The sequence below is a fragment of the Protopterus annectens genome, chromosome 17.part0 (assembly GCF_019279795.1).
Source record: "Protopterus annectens isolate FY-2018-M chromosome 17.part0, PAN1.0, whole genome shotgun sequence".
Lineage (NCBI taxonomy): Eukaryota > Metazoa > Chordata > Ceratodontiformes > Protopteridae > Protopterus > Protopterus annectens.
In genome coordinates, this window is record NC_056751.1 from 528540268 (window position 1) to 528556286 (window position 16019).

The 16019-nt window shown below is 38.5% G+C and overlaps 1 protein-coding gene across 3 annotated transcripts in view; it reads left to right on the plus strand.

Moving 5' to 3' along the window:
- The window catches only part of LOC122791719 (ATP-sensitive inward rectifier potassium channel 11-like), a 90846-nt gene extending 75114 nt beyond the window's left edge, over nt 1-15732 (plus strand). For all 3 annotated transcript variants that reach the window (XM_044059617.1, XM_044059615.1, XM_044059618.1), the window contains exon 2: nt 13233-15732. In XM_044059617.1, the coding sequence (XP_043915552.1) occupies nt 13247-14446 (1200 nt within the window). In that variant the 5' untranslated portion in view covers nt 13233-13246 and the 3' untranslated portion in view covers nt 14447-15732. The remainder of the gene's footprint in view (nt 1-13232) is intronic.
- Nucleotides 15733-16019: the final 287 nt, after the last annotated feature.

The window sequence follows — 16019 nt, forward strand, 5'->3', positions numbered from 1 at the left end:
ATCTATATAGTGTTGTTAAAGACATGCATTAAAATAAAACAAACATAGTGTGGAGAACAACTAGACACCAAGGATAAGCAGTATGCCGTAAAAACCACTAAAATGGATTCCAATCCTATTTCTTCCTGTCTCCCACAGAAGATATTAATTCTTTCTGCCACCACTAGACACCACAGGTATCATGTATAAAATAAACAGGTAAGGTTTGAAGCCTGTAACTGATAATATAGTGCAGCAGTTTGTTTTTTTTTTAACATACATTATGGATCTCTGTAATTATACAGCAGCATTATCATTTTCTCATTTTTCCACATTGGGTTGGAGTGTTGTGTCAGATGTCACCATCTGCCTCTACATAATGCCATTCTCCTACCTTCTTCAACACTTGTTCCCGACTGTCACAGGTAGTCTCTCACACAAGCCATGCACCTCTTTGTTGGATGCCTTTATTTCCTCTTGCTTTCTTCCTGTCTGTCCCAAATCTTCTTTACCAGATTGTCTTCTGCCTTAATACACGTGCCCAAACCACCGTAATCTCTTCTCTTTGACTTTTTCTGCAAGTGGGGATACTTTGGCTTCTGCTCTGATGTCCTTATTGCTTCATCGGTCCCACAGTGTGCATCCTACCACTCATCTCATGCACTTCATGTCCGTTACCTCTAGCTTCCTCAGCTGCTCTGCCTTTACTGCCCAGGTTTCTGTACCATGCAGTAGTATTGGATGCACCACTGTTTTCTACTCCTTACTCAGCTTCTTTGGCTTTCTTCTGTCATACAGTACCCCTGACACTTTGTATCATTTGGCTGAAACTATTCTAGTACTGGCCGTAACCTCCTCATTCAGACTTCTCTTTTCCTCAGCCATCCCTTCCAGATGCTTGAAGCTGTTAACCTGCTCTACTATCTTCCATTCTGTCTTGGTTCTCAGCTTCTTCTGATTTCCTCCATTTTCTGCCATTACAACTGTCTTATCCGTACTCTGTTTAATCCTATGTGCCTTCAGTTTTGCATTCCACTCCCCTATTCTTTGCTGAAGTTCCTGCTCAGGTCTGCCTGTAATGCCATGGCATCTGCATACAGCAACTTTGTTGATTGTCCCCTCCAGCCTATTTGCTAATGTAGTCCATTACCAGTCTGAAAAGCAGTAGGCAAAGAGCTAAACCATAATGCACCCCCACTCCCAATGGGAACCCCTCTGTAAGACCAAACATTGTTCGTACTTGAGTCATTGGGTCCTTCAACATAGCCTAAACTAATTCCACCATCGTTTCTGGGACTTCAAATCACCACAGTACTACCCAAATCAGCTTTCTTGGGACCTTGTTATATGCTTTTGACAAAGTCTAGGAATGTCCAGTTGGACTCTTTCCTCATCTCTAGCTTCTTCTCAGCTATCTGTCTCAGTGCAAACATTGGGTAAGTTGTGCTGAATCCTGATTTGAATCTGAACTGCTCATCTCCCATCTTACATTCTACTACTATGCATATTTGTTTGTCAGTAACCGTCTCCAGATCGTTCATGCTGTGTGATAGGAACTTGATACCTCAATACTGTCAACAGTTTTGAACATCCCCTTTGTTCTTGAACACTGGCAGTAGTATGCTTATTCTCCAGTCATCTGAGATATGCCTTTCTCTCCATACTTCTACGAGTACCAACAGGATCCATTTCTCCCCTAGCTCACCCAACATCTTTGACATCTGCTGTGACCTCATCTGAGCCAGCTGCTTTCCCTGACTTCATTTTCCTTTGTGTTGTTCTTAATTCTTCTAGTGTGGGCTCCTCCTCTTCTTCCATTGTAGGCTGCATCTCTGATGCAGTACAGCTTTTGTGGGGTTTTCTTCATTCAGAAGCTGCTGGAAGTGCTTCTTTCATCTGCTTTTGATGTCCTGTAGACTAGGGAGCAGGTTGCTGCTGACATCCCTTATGAAAGGTGTCTGACTATCTTCTTTATCTTGCTGTCTTTACTTTCCAATAATTTCTTGCCATCTACTGAATCACTTTCCAAAAGTTGATAGAGTGCCTCTGATACCTTTTTTGCACTACAACTCCTGTCTTAGCCTCTTTGTTAGAAAACCAACATTCCTTCCTAGTCTTTTTTATCTCCCACTTATTCATGCACTCCTTTCTTTTGATAACTTTCTGGATTTCTGCATTCCATCACTAGCTTTTATGTACCTTATTTACATACCTGACAGCTGTAACTCTGTTCTGTGGTCCCAGCACATGCTGCTTTGAGGCACTGCCATTATTCCTCAACTCCACCTATTTCCTCTTCTTCTTGATGTGCTAGACTCCTCAGTAATGCCTTGAACTATTTTGCTTTCTGTCCAGCCAACTTCCAGGTCTTCAGCTTGGCATCTGTTGATCTTAAATCCTTCTTTGACTATCGGTGGCTTATGCTGTGGGCCAACTGTTTCACTGTGGATGACTTTGCAATCACTGATTCTACTCCAGTGCTCTTTTGTTACTAGGAGGAAGTCTGCCTGAGCTGTGTGTTGACCACTCTTCTATGTGATCTTGTAAGTGCCTCTCTTGTTGACTCATGTGTTGGCCACTGTCACGCCATTTGCCAGACAGAAGTCTAGAATTACCTCTCATTTATTCCTGTTGCAACACCCATGTGGACCCAGACAGACATCATATTCTGTTATACCTGTTCCAATACATGCATTCAGGTCACCCATTATCAACACCAGTTCATGTTATCCTGTTTTATCTAGTAGGTCCTGCAACTGCTGTCTGAATGCACTTTTTTCCCTCAGTATTACAACCCTGCTGTGGGGCATAGGATGAAATTATGAATAGTGCCCACTCCTCATGCTGGAATCTGAGTGCAATGAGTCTGTCACTTACTCTGATGACATCTCTCACTTTCTTCTGGAGTCTCTCCCTCACAATTCCCACAACATGTTTAGTCTGTCCCTTTTCCTGAGTAGTAGACTCTGGATCCCAAACCAAGTGGCTTTGCTGCACTGTTCTTCCACTGTGTTTCCTGGATACATAGGATATCCAGCCTTCTCCTTACCATCATATCATCCACTTCCAAGTTGTATCCTGTCAGTGAACCTATGCAATTCTTAGTTCATGTTTGGCAGGTTGATTTCTTTTATCTCCAGCTTTCGCTCAACAGAGCTATACCAGGTAACCCAAACTGGCTGGCCAGTAACTTATTGACCCAGGGCTGCTGAGCTTTATGGAGATCGCACACACTGGCCAACAGAGGCATATATACCCCTCCCACCATTAGCATGGGTCCCTGCCAGGTCCTCAACCCACTTATCACTGGCAAATACCCATGCCTTTTGGCAACATTAGTCAACATGACCGAATCACATAGAACCATATTTTACACTGCTGAGTGACTAGTCTTGCCATGGCACATAGTCTGTGATCCATGTTCTCCTATGTTGAGGATACAGTGCAGGACTGTAGACACCCAAAGCAGTTGGTCTATACAAACCTTCCCTCTATAATGCACCATCTAGAGACTATGTTGCTGCCCACAACTCCATTCTTTGGTGAGTTTGAGATGGAAACACTCAGCATGTTTTTGGGAGGAACCCCACAGAGACACATGGAAATTATGCAAACTCCATACAGGCATTGACCAGAGGTCAGGATCGAACACTGTACCTTGTGCATGTGAGGCAAAGACCTTAACCATTATGCCAACTAGTTTTATATTGAATTATGCAATGCCTGCAAAAATTTGCAACAACAAGGGAAAAGAACAGGGGAATGTTTAGCATACCTCTGAACCTCATACTAGCACTAGGATACATTTATTGAATGATGTGAAGAGGGATACCAAGTGTCTGGCATTATGGACTGACTGTAACATCCATCAATTACTGGGGCAGGGAAATAAGGAGACACTGTGAAAGTTCTGACAACAGGGCAGGTATGTGGTGTGTTTCTCTGTATGTTTGTGTGTCTTTGTGTGTGTGTGTGTGTGTGTGTGTGTGTGTGTGTGTGTGTGTGTGTGTGTGTGTGACAGATGCAAGGAACTTTCCTTCCATTACTTTCTGCATCCCAGGATTGCCATTGACCAAATACTGGATTTCAAAAGCCATGCAGGCCTCAGTTAACCCCAGGCTAGGGCACATTAGCACATCTGGAGAAATGGAAGACTTACAGAGTTGTTTCTTTTTATAGAAAGAAATTGACTTAACAATTCTATTAAGAAAGGATGTGTGAATACAGGGATTAAAAAACTGTTGCATCAGTGACTCAGTTTTTGGGTATGACTGTTTTAAAAGCTGGTTACACTGTTACTTTCTGCAAAAACAAACTCAGGTTCTTGGAAGCAGCAGTATTGTAAGGTTACCTGGCACTGCATTTGTCTTTTAGTCATCCGGGTACCCATGTAGTTTGTTACTCTTTGACTATTTGTTAATAAATAATTTGGCACCTGATTAACATCTGCCGTCACATTCCTGAGCATCCAATATCCTTTGCCTTTATAGCAACAGCAGATTCTATTTCATTAGCTATTCCACATCTTCTAGTCACATAATGCTCTGGAATTATATTACTGACGCAAAGTGAACAGAAACTGTAGCAACCAATTAATTAAAAAGGTGACTGAAACTGAACATCTACAAAAGAAAATATATTAGTAATTTTAAAAATATAAAAATATCAGGCTATTATACTTTGCCGAAGGCAACCATAATGTTGTTACTGTCTGTTTTATCTTTGTGACTACTACAAATATTCCTGAATGTAATGCCAACATTCTGTAATATACCAAATGAACATAAGTGGTTGTTTTCATATCATAAACAAATAACAGTACTTTTGCAACATTAACATGAATATCAGGGATTTTTCTCATGACTGGACAAGACCTTTGCCTGTGATATACTATTTATTTTGCTAGCTTTGTATGCACAAAATTGTTGCTTGCAATTAGTTCATGTATACCAATTTGCTATTACTGTGCTGGACGTAACAAATATGTTTGCTATCTCACTGCAGCAATATATGGGTGCAGAAAGAAGGAACCAAGCTCTTCAGACTGAGATCAGAAGTGATAAACACAATATTATAAAATAAATTAAAATATTAGGTAAAGAGCAGATGTAGGTGTCATTCATGTTTTATGCGTTGCTGTAGAAATCAAACACTACAATGTGTGAGACAAAGCTGACTTATGCATAGGTGCACTAAGCAACCACCTAGGGTACCATGTTTGTAAGGGTTCTCTTTATATATATATTTATTTATTTATTAGAGCAATGTTAAATATGCCCCTGCTAAAAGAGAATGTACTTGTGGAACACTGGGCACTCCAGATGGTGGTACTCCAGACAAGTCACATTATGCTAGTTTAAACATTGTGAGGTCATGGGAACAGAGACCTCACAACATTCAAATATAAGTGCAAAGTTGCCTGAAAGAGTTTCATTGAAGGACAGTTCTCAAAATAAGGGACATTGATTAAGGAAAAAGACAAAAACTATAAGAAATGGAAAAAAGGTCGCAGTACGAATTTGAAAACTGAAGCAAACAAGTTGGACAGAGAAATTAATCATAATGTGAGACAAGATCAAGAAAAGTTTGATTAAAATTAATATAAAGATATTGGGCATAATAGAAAATCACTTTCTAGATACATAAGCTGTGGTAGGAGTAAAGACATACAAACGGATAAACTGTGTGTAAATTCTAAACGTTGTTCTCAGACACAGATTATTGATTATATTTACAAACTATTATGTGGAGCAGTTTAGCTCAAGAAAGGGGGTGATAAATTGTCCAGGTAACAGCCAGGTCACCTCAGATACTGAAATCAGTAGATTATATTGAAAAAGAACTATGCAAACTTGTCCCAAACAAATCACAGGGAGGAGACAATTAGTAATAATGACCTGAGAACACTTTGGCATAAACTTGCAGTATCATTATATTTGTTATTCACTAGGATATAAATATGGCGAGATTCCTTGTTAAACCAGTCTTTAAGGAGGAGAGAAGTAGGACAAACCCAGAGTCATACAGATCCATAAGTTTACCTTCTTGCTGTGCAAAACTAATGGAGAAGGTTTTATTTGATAAGTTACTGTTAGAATTGAAAAGGTTGGGACTGGAAACCATATATCAACATGCATATGGTGAAAACAGATCTATTGCCACCTGTAAATGATGTTCTATAAAAATATAATAACAGCTATAAATGAAAAAATGTGTTGTGATGTAGTTTATATAGATTTAACTTCGGCATTTGATAGGGTCATACATAAAACACTGAACAGTAAGAACTACTAGATATCGATGTACACTTGATATGATGGATAGCTGTGTGGCTTACAAATAGGACATGGTAAGTATCATACAGCAATCGGGCAGGTGAAATTCAAGGTTATAGTCAAGATGGCCCACAGGCCTTTGTCATGGGCCCATAATTATTTAAATTGTATCTTTCAGAGCTATGTTTTTGATCTGAGATGTTCTATGGTCTGTATGCAGATGATTTGAAAATGGGTAAACTGATTACATGTGTTACAGATAGGGTATGTCTGCAAAATAACTTTACTAAATTGACTATTTGGGCACAGTGGAATAACATGCTGATATATGCTTTCTTTTTGATGTATTTGAGATTTGGGAGACCTAAATTGAAGGTAATTATTTATTTAATACAGCACACAGTGACTGAAACTGTGGATTCATTTAAAGACCTGGGTATATGGGTAGATCCAGCGTTAACTTTTTCTAATCCTGTGAACCAATTGGTTAATGAGAGTTATGGAACTATGGATTTTATAAAAAACATATATAAAGTCTAGGAAATCTAAAATGATGAAGTCCTTGTTTATTAGTTACATTAGACTCAAACCTGAGTGTAGAACAATGATATGGAAATCTTATAAGAAAACAAGCATAAGTTAACTGGAAAGAGTAGAGTGAAAATATATCAAGTGTATCCATGGGTGTGAAAATTTAAGTTATTATGAAAGACTAAAATATATGAACTGACACAGTGGATCATACAGAGATTTAAGAAGAGACCTTATTCAGGTATATAGGGCATTTAATGACAACTTCTTCTAGTAATGCTTCTGGTTATCAAAAGGTGGTAGAGAATCATCAGACAACCTATGTATAAGATTCTATAAGAATGAGAAATGTACTAATTAAGTTTCTGAGAGAATAGATAATGTATGGAACAGACTACCAAATTACATTAAAGCAAGTACTAGTTTAGGTATTTTTAAGAACCTGGACACTTATTGTGGGAATAACTGTTTTTGTATATTGGCAGGTTAGATAGGCATTATTGCCCATGCGTGAAATATTTGTAGGTATATGCATTTTAGACAGAGATGAGAGGAATGTTGTGGTGTCAGGGCCATTAATGTTGTTAGTATTTTACAATAATGTCACTGGCAGTGATCAAACAGATATTTTAGGCATTTTTTTGTCTAGCTGTGTGATTTGTGTGGATTGTAGAGATGTGTACAGTGGTGCAATGAGATGTGTCATTACTGTTTTTACAATGATAGTGGCAGTGATCAACCAGATATTTTTGGCAATATTTTTCTGGCTTTGCGATTTGTGTGAAGCAACTTGGATAGGAATATTTTAATTTGTTGCAAATTATTTGTGTGGACTGTGGAGGTGAAATGATATTACATAGCCATCAGATGTTGCGGTATTAACTGTAGGATGGGGGTTGGTTTTGGCTGGGTGAAAATAATTTAGAGGGGGTTGGCATAATGGTTAAGGTGTTTACCTCACAAACAAGAGGTACAGAGTTTGATCCCCACCAAGGGAAACTGGCTAAGCTTCAAATGGCCCACAAGAGCAGTTAGCCTAGTACTTGTCCATGAACATTTCTTGTTTTTATTCGGTTTAATTAATTACAATATGGGTTTGAAGGAATAGTGTGCTTCTATGAGAAGATGGACTGCATGATTGGATGTCTAATATGCACAGAGTAGGTATACTTGCTGTGGTTGTCTTATGTTGGAGAAAATGACTAGCTGCCTGCTGCTGCTTGCTTATTATTTTGGCTTTTCAGGACCAATGTGATTATGTGAAGCACCATGCAATATTTTAATGTGTGGCAACTGTTCTTATAATAAAGGTGAAATATATTACATGATCATCTGCTTTTATCTCAATCAGACATCTAAACTGTAAATAAAAATAGCTATAACTGCTTAGAGGAAGTTGTCTGGATGAACGTAACTAATCCTGTTGTCACTTTCCCAGTTTAACAATTATCGCTCATAAATATAAGGAATAAATGCATCACAGAATATTCAGACCTTCAGATCTCTGAGGTCTGGTGATCCCACACACACCAAGGCTCTATAACTGGATTTTGACATGGACTAAATAATTGCTACTGCCCTAAACCCCACCTATTCTAAAACCAGCCTGCTCATGCGTGTGCAAAGAAGGTCACTGTACTTGTATATATGTGTAGGGGGTGGGGTGCCGGTGACATTGTCACTATTTCTTTAACATTCCTCCCAAATCGCAGAGGTCACTATATCTTGTGTTAGGCTAAGGACAGTGTGGTCATTGTTTTGCAACTTTCTTCACAAATTTCACAGGAATGCACAAAGGGTCACTCTAGCTTATTTATGAACACTGTACTGTTTCTAGAATTAACAACATGGAAACATTGTAATATATATTTTTTTATTTTCATCACAAACATCTTATACATATACATGTGGCTATCTTTTGGAGTAAGAGTAAGCATGCTGTTTATATATGTCTGACAGCAAATATTCTATTTGCTTTATTTTTCAGTTTTATCTCAGTCCACCATCAGAGGTGTACACAGAAGGCCATTGTTTTTTGTTCTTTTTGGGGGGGTAGGGGGTAAGTACTCATGCTGTACATAAATATGACAGCAGCAGCAACTTGAAATATATTTGTGGGGATTTGTGCCTTAATTTTAATCCCAGTTTGAAAGTGGCTACCTATTTTGAGTTGGAGAGACGGTATGGGCAGGTACTATACCTAGATATGATAAATGTATCCTGACAAGCATTTGATTTTTTAGCCTATTGTGAACTACTGTTTGGTCAGATATGAACACAAAAACTTGGACACAATGTATTACTTCCTTGAAATACAAGAGTAATATTGACTTTCTTTTCTGTATGCATAATTTTGTTCAGGCTATCACTGGATCAAAAGGTTGGAAAAATGCTCTAAAGTGTACCTCTGAGCATCGTTATCCACATAGCCCCCTGAGTGCTTAGCAGCCCCACAGGCCCCTTCTTAATTTAATTATTATAGGGTAGTTTTGTTCCATTAGAATGTGTTGAAAGGATGCAGGGAAAAGCAAAGTTAAAGGGTAACACTGAATTTCGTTCCTTAATCATGGATTTTGTTCAGGTTATCATTTGATGAAAAGGGTGTTTAAAAACTCTAAAATGCATCTTAGAGCATCTAGAATCCTTGTGGCTCTTGCTCAGTTAGGATGTTGTGAAAGGATGTAGGGGAAAAAAAACTTGAATAATACTTAATTTCTTTCTTTGATAATGTTTTTATTTTTTTCAGGCAATCGCCAGATGTAAAGATTGTTTGAAAATTCTAAAATGCACCTCTGACTATCTAGAAACCCCATGACTTCTGGGGGCCATGTAGCCCTCAACTTAATGTAGTTGTTTCCTCCGTAGTTATCAGAGTTCAGTCTTGTGTAGATAGAACATGTTGGATGAATGAATACAGGAAAAATTAAAAATAAGATAAACTGTGTGGAATGAAAATGTAATCTGGAGAGTATGAGTAGGCTAGGATGGGAATACCATATGGTGGGGGGGTAGGTACCATGAAGCCTTTTTGCATAGAGTGGCAATTTACCTAAGGCTGGCCCTGATCTGAGAAGCAGAATAACACAGTCAGGCCCAGAATTACATTTGTACTTTTAGAAATCTAGTAACAGACACATAAGTCTATTTGTGGGGATGGAACTCTTTTTATCCTATGTAATTGGGCTCCATTCTCTATAAAAGGTGAGGGGAAATACTTGCTAAGGCTGGTTCAAATCCAAGATATACATGTAATCTTAAAGTTTGCTCCCATTCAGCCCTAGAAAAGGGACACTTAAGAAAGCTTTCCCATTTTATATAGCCCTCTTTAAAGATCTGGACATCTTACTGATATGTAAGCTTGTTCAGTTGTAAAATAAATGTTTATAGTCAGTTGCTTTAAACAAAGATGATCAGATTAGCCTTGCCTGACACAAACCCATCTGGTTTATCCACATCCCTTAGCTATAAGTATTGTCACTATCTGAGCTGTTCTCCTACTTCTACTATGGTCTTCAAATCTGCAAAGAGTATAACCAAACTATTATTTCCCTGATAAAACCTAACGAAGAAGATGATTCTAAACTCCAACCACAGAGGCCAGAGTATACAAAAGTGTCTTTTTGTACCCAGGAATACCTTAACTTCATCCCAGATCCATTGATTCTGTCCTACCTTCACAGCCTTAGCCATCCATGTCTAGACCTCCTGTCCTTCCAAATTCCATACCATCTTTCTCTCTTCTGGTGTCAAGTCACTGAAAGGTGAGAGAGAAATACCATTAACTTTGTAAGATCCCAGATGGGGAAAAGATATTGTCTTAAATGAAAACACTGAAAAGTTGATAGCACCTTAGCATAACTTGTAACCATTCAGTGATGCGGTGTGCTTTCAAAGGAAAAGTCAAGATGAGTTTTTGTATCTTAAAAATTGTTCTTGCATTTTTAATTTAGAGTGTTGATTTCCTTTATTTTGATGAAGAGAGTTTGCAAAAGAGTATGTGCCTGAGAAGAGAAAGCATCTGCAGTGCTCTGGAGTTTTATTCTAAAGGTATTGAGAATTTATGTGGCTTGTGACTATTCTTAGGTTCCATGAGAAAGATTTGTAGAGTTTTCTGGACCATGTTCACATGTCTATATTCCTGCTATAGGCTTTCATTTTTGTACTCATTCTTGATGAGGTGAAGCACAGTATCCAGCTTTTCATCCTACATTTGTATATTAGACCCCAACACCAAAATGTAATCTGTTATAGCCGTTGTTTTTTTTACATCATCCTGAGATACGACCAACTCAGGCAGATATGAACTTCAGTTTAACATCCAAATGACCCAAAAGGCAGTGCCCCCATTATGCTGCACTTCAGTGTCAGTACTGGGAATTTAATCCAAATACCTAGTGTTAGAACAGAACCTACAGCCTGCTAACCTTCCAGCACCAATGGTAAATGTGCCACTGACATTGCAACCTTTACTTAAATTGGCAGAGTATAAACAAAAACACAGGAATTTCTCTTCATAGGGGCAGTATATTCTAAGGTAATGTTCACACTCTTTGATTAGGACTAGAAAAAGTCTGGCACATAGGTCTGAATAAAAGTTATGCATATTACAAATAAAAGTTAAATATATAGTGTCGGTCATGAAGGCTGGAACTGAAGGGATAGAAAAAACAGTAGAAATAATTGGTCCCTCTGGGATATTATCTGAAGGACTGAGTATAACATGAGAACATACGGCACCTGCTGCTTTTAACAGAGGAGGGATTCCATGGAACTGACGTATGTCCTGTGTACAGTCTTGTTTTGTATTTTTACAGTTCTGTGTTTGTTGTCCAATGTACTTGCCAATACGTTTATGAACTTTTTTGGAATACCTTGCAGAAAAGCTTTTAGTTTTATCTGTCCCTTAGATATGCATTTGAAATCACTGTGATAATTCAAACTAAGGATAAACAAAAGTTAAAATTTCTCCAGAGCTTGGGAAAATAAATACCAGGAAATAAAAGTTTTAGTGTGATAACATGAGACAGTAAGCATAAGGGGAAAGACATTTTAATAAATCCAGCCCCATGGCTCAGACGGATAAAGCCCTGACTGTACCCCAGGAAATCTTTGTTTGACTAGCGGCATGTACACTGGACAGACTGGATTGTGAAGGATGGGAGTGATTGGTTAATACCAGATTGGCTATCCTTGGAAAATGGAGATAGCTTGGCTTGCTGCAATAGCAGCAGGAAGAGCCTGATGATCTCCAGACTACAAGCAGTGTGCTCCTTGGCTGGGAGGTTGCACATGTGCAGGAGTGAGCATGCACCTCTCAAAGGCAACCATAGTGGAGCATGCCAGACTACCACAGGGTGATGAGATTAGGGCATACTCCCAAGTATGACATTGCACCAGCCTCCTTAATCACCTCACTGGCCCTGGATGTACGTCAGTTAGAACCTGGGGGAAACTAAGGTGGGTCTGGTAGACCTGATGAATGAGGAGACAAGAGGAGAGAAGCTAGTGGCAGCTTATGGTCAGCTGCTGGCAGCTTAAAAACGGAGCTAAAAAAAGACATATATTAATGAAAAATTGATTTTCCTACCCAAGCAAATGAGCAAAATACATTCATCCTGAGAGAAGAAGGTTTAAATAGACCTGACTGATGTTTAAAACCACTGCTCTGTGGACACTGTGAGTGCGGAAGATAAGCAAACTACACAGCACTGCATTAGCTTATCTAGGAAGTTCAATGGTGGTTTACTTGCATGCATGCATGCATGCATGCGGAAATGAGAAAAGCTGATGTATGTATTCATGCATGCAGAAATGTGAAAAGCTGATGTATGTATTCATGCATGCAGAAATGAGTAAAACTGATGTATACATGCATGCAGAAATGAGTAAAGCTGATGTACATCATAATGGGAAAAGGAGATGTTTTAGAACATTAATATAAATTATTTGGTAATCCATGAAAATGGCACTGTGCAGAAGTTATCTCTGGAGATGCATGAGTTTATAAGTCATCATGACAGGCTGAGATGAGCAGTATGCTGTTTTTCTTCCATGTTTATATTTCTTTCTTTGAGTGCAGCTTTAATCAGTTTACTAGCTAGAAAGACAAGCAGCAGTGCTATGGAGTGAAAGACAGTTATTGGCAGATTGTAGATTGGCTAGGAGCAGTATATTTCAGCAAGTAAACTGAACCATGGACAGACTGCATAAATACAGCTGTATTGATATTAGAGTTCACACTTCTTTGTTTCAGTCCTGTGAATTAATTATAGCTACAATCTAATTGTGTTTACATCGTGGGAAAGAATGTTGCACAATGGCCACTGTAAGTGAATGCTGAATTAACAATACTGTAAGAAGGAAGTAAGCAGAAACAGAACTCATGGAACATAAATTAATTCTGAAGGTTTTATGTATGTCCCTAACTAAAATTATTTTCTTTTTCAGGGTGAAATAATAAAATGCTTGCCCGAAAAGGTATCATCCCAGAAGAATATCTCATAACAAGATTAGCAGAAGACAACAACCAGCCAACATATCGCACAAAACCTAGGAAGGCACGTTTTGTTGCTAAAAATGGAGCCTGCAATGTCGCTCACAAGAACATCCGTGAGCAAGGTCGTTTCCTCCAGGATGTCTTCACTACCTTGGTTGATCTTAAGTGGCACCACACTCTCCTTATCTTTTCAATGTCCTTCATCTGTAGCTGGATGCTCTTTGCAATGGCATGGTGGCTTATTGCCTTTGCACATGGTGACCTTGAACCAAAGGAGGAGCCTTTTATACCCTGTGTGACCAGCATTCACTCCTTCACCTCAGCATTCCTATTTTCCATTGAAGTCCAAGTTACTATTGGGTTTGGGGGACGGATGGTAACAGAGGAATGTCCCCAAGCTATCACAGTTCTTATCGTCCAGAACATCTCTGGTTTAATTATCAATGCTGTTATGCTGGGATGCATCTTCATGAAGACGGCCCAGGCAAACAGGAGGGCAGAGACGATCATCTTTAGCAAACATGCTGTTATAGCCTGCAGGAATGGCAAGTACTGCCTTATGTTTCGGGTGGGTGATCTTCGGAAAAGTATGATCATCAGTGCCTCCATCAAGATGCAGATTATCAAGAAGGCTGTCACTGCTGAAGGTGAGGTGGTACCACTATCCCAAATAGATATTCTAGCAGAGAATCAAGTAGGAACTAACTCCATCTTCCTGGTGTCTCCCCTTATCATTAGCCACACTATTGACAAGAACAGCCCTCTCTATGAGGTGTCAGCATCTGAGCTTCACAGCTTAGACCTAGAAGTGGTTGCCATATTGGAAGGGGTAGTGGAGACTACTGGGATAACCACCCAGGCACGGACTTCCTACCTGCCAGATGAAATTCTCTGGGGTTATAGGTTTGTTCCTATTGTATCTGAGGAAGATGGAAGGTACTCTGTGGACTACTCAAAGTTTGGCAATGCAGTGAAAGTGTCCACACCACTGTGTAGCGCTCAAGACTTAGACATTAAGAGGACATCCCATCTTCCACAATGGGTTTCACAAAATGGCTGTGTTAAGAAACATAAATATAATAACAATAATAATGTGGTGAACAATTCGGAAATGTATGAGGAGCATGCTGTTCTGTTTGCCTCGGCTGAGTCTTTAGATTTATGACATTCCAAAACAGTTTTTTTTGTATGTTTGATGAAAGATTAAAATAATATGGATTTAAATGGAATTTTTAGCCATGTGAAAACTTAATCATTGACTCTTGATCTTGGAATTTCAAGGATTCTTTTACTTAACTCTCAGTCAGAATCAGATGACCCTTAAATCATAAGGTAAACAGGTAAAACAAACTGTTTTTACCACAATGAAGAACTTCAAAATTATCATCACCACAGTGTTAAAACAATCTTCTTCTGCACAAAATACCATATTTCCTGCCATAATATGTCACATGGCTTTAGAAATGAAATGTTGAGGGAACCTGCAAATAATTTTAATCGTTTTCATTCCATTTATTAAATAAATTGCATCAACAAGGCACCAAAGGAATCTGAGTCCCAATTGTATTTTGTAACTAAAACAAAGACGGTAGACTAGTACGTAAAATAAAATACTAATATTCACAGGCACTGTATCACCCTGCTAGTTAGTTGTCCATATCACTATAATATTTTCTTGATTCATTTTTATCAGACCTGACAAAACTGTTTATTTGTTCATTACTATACCATGCACTATAATGTAATTTAGCTAAATGCATTGTGAATTGTAAATGCTTAGCAAAGTGTAAATCACGTATCACATATGCTATGGTAAACATTTTAGTGGCCTTTTTGTTTTTAAGAATATCTGTTTTGTTGAATGGACTTCTTTGTTTACATCTGTCATTTCAGAATTTTTTTTTAGTATTGATAAAGCATACCATCCAGAAACATGCTCCCTGCGTTTGTGGGAATGGGACTACACTTGTGTGTTTCTGGTGTGTGGAAGGTTACATTATGGAAGTGGTTATGCAATTCCATAAGCCTTGGTTACACTCTCAATGAAATGTTTTTATAAAACAGGCTATAAAATCTGCTACTAAGTATTTTCTTAAAAGATGGTTCAAAAAATATGACTGTGTTAAGTACTTATGTCCAATAATAAAAACATTGTGTGAAAATATATATAGAATTCTAAAGACAGAGTAAACCCTTTTCTTTGTAGAGTAATGTAGGGCTCTGTTCAGTTGAAGAATCTTCGTGTGTGGGGAAGACTAGCACATCTTGAAGTAAGCCCAATGAACAGATCGTTATGTGTTGTGTATCCTTGATCAGGCAAATGACTGCAGAAAAATTTTTCATGCCTTAACAGATTAGCAATTCTCTGTGACATTCTTTGCAAGCCATAATGACCAAGTTTCTGTAGTGCACATAACTGACAGCAAGGTACTAATAAATCTATGTTACCCACCTGCTAGTGTATCTCTGTCTCATGTATTATTGGCATGCTGATTTAATTGGACAGATACATTTTGTTAGCCAGTGATGTACTTATTACTGGCTTCTGGGCCAGTTGTTCCAGGTTTGCTCAATTCTTTTCTGCTTTCTAAGCTTTACTCATTATGCTGGTGTGTTTGTTGTATTACATCCCTCATCCCATTGTAGTTGTTATTATACTTTATTCTGTGATTTCCTTTTGATCCCATTATCCCCTTGTAAAAATATATTGTCCTGAGAACCCTTTTATTCCCTTGTGA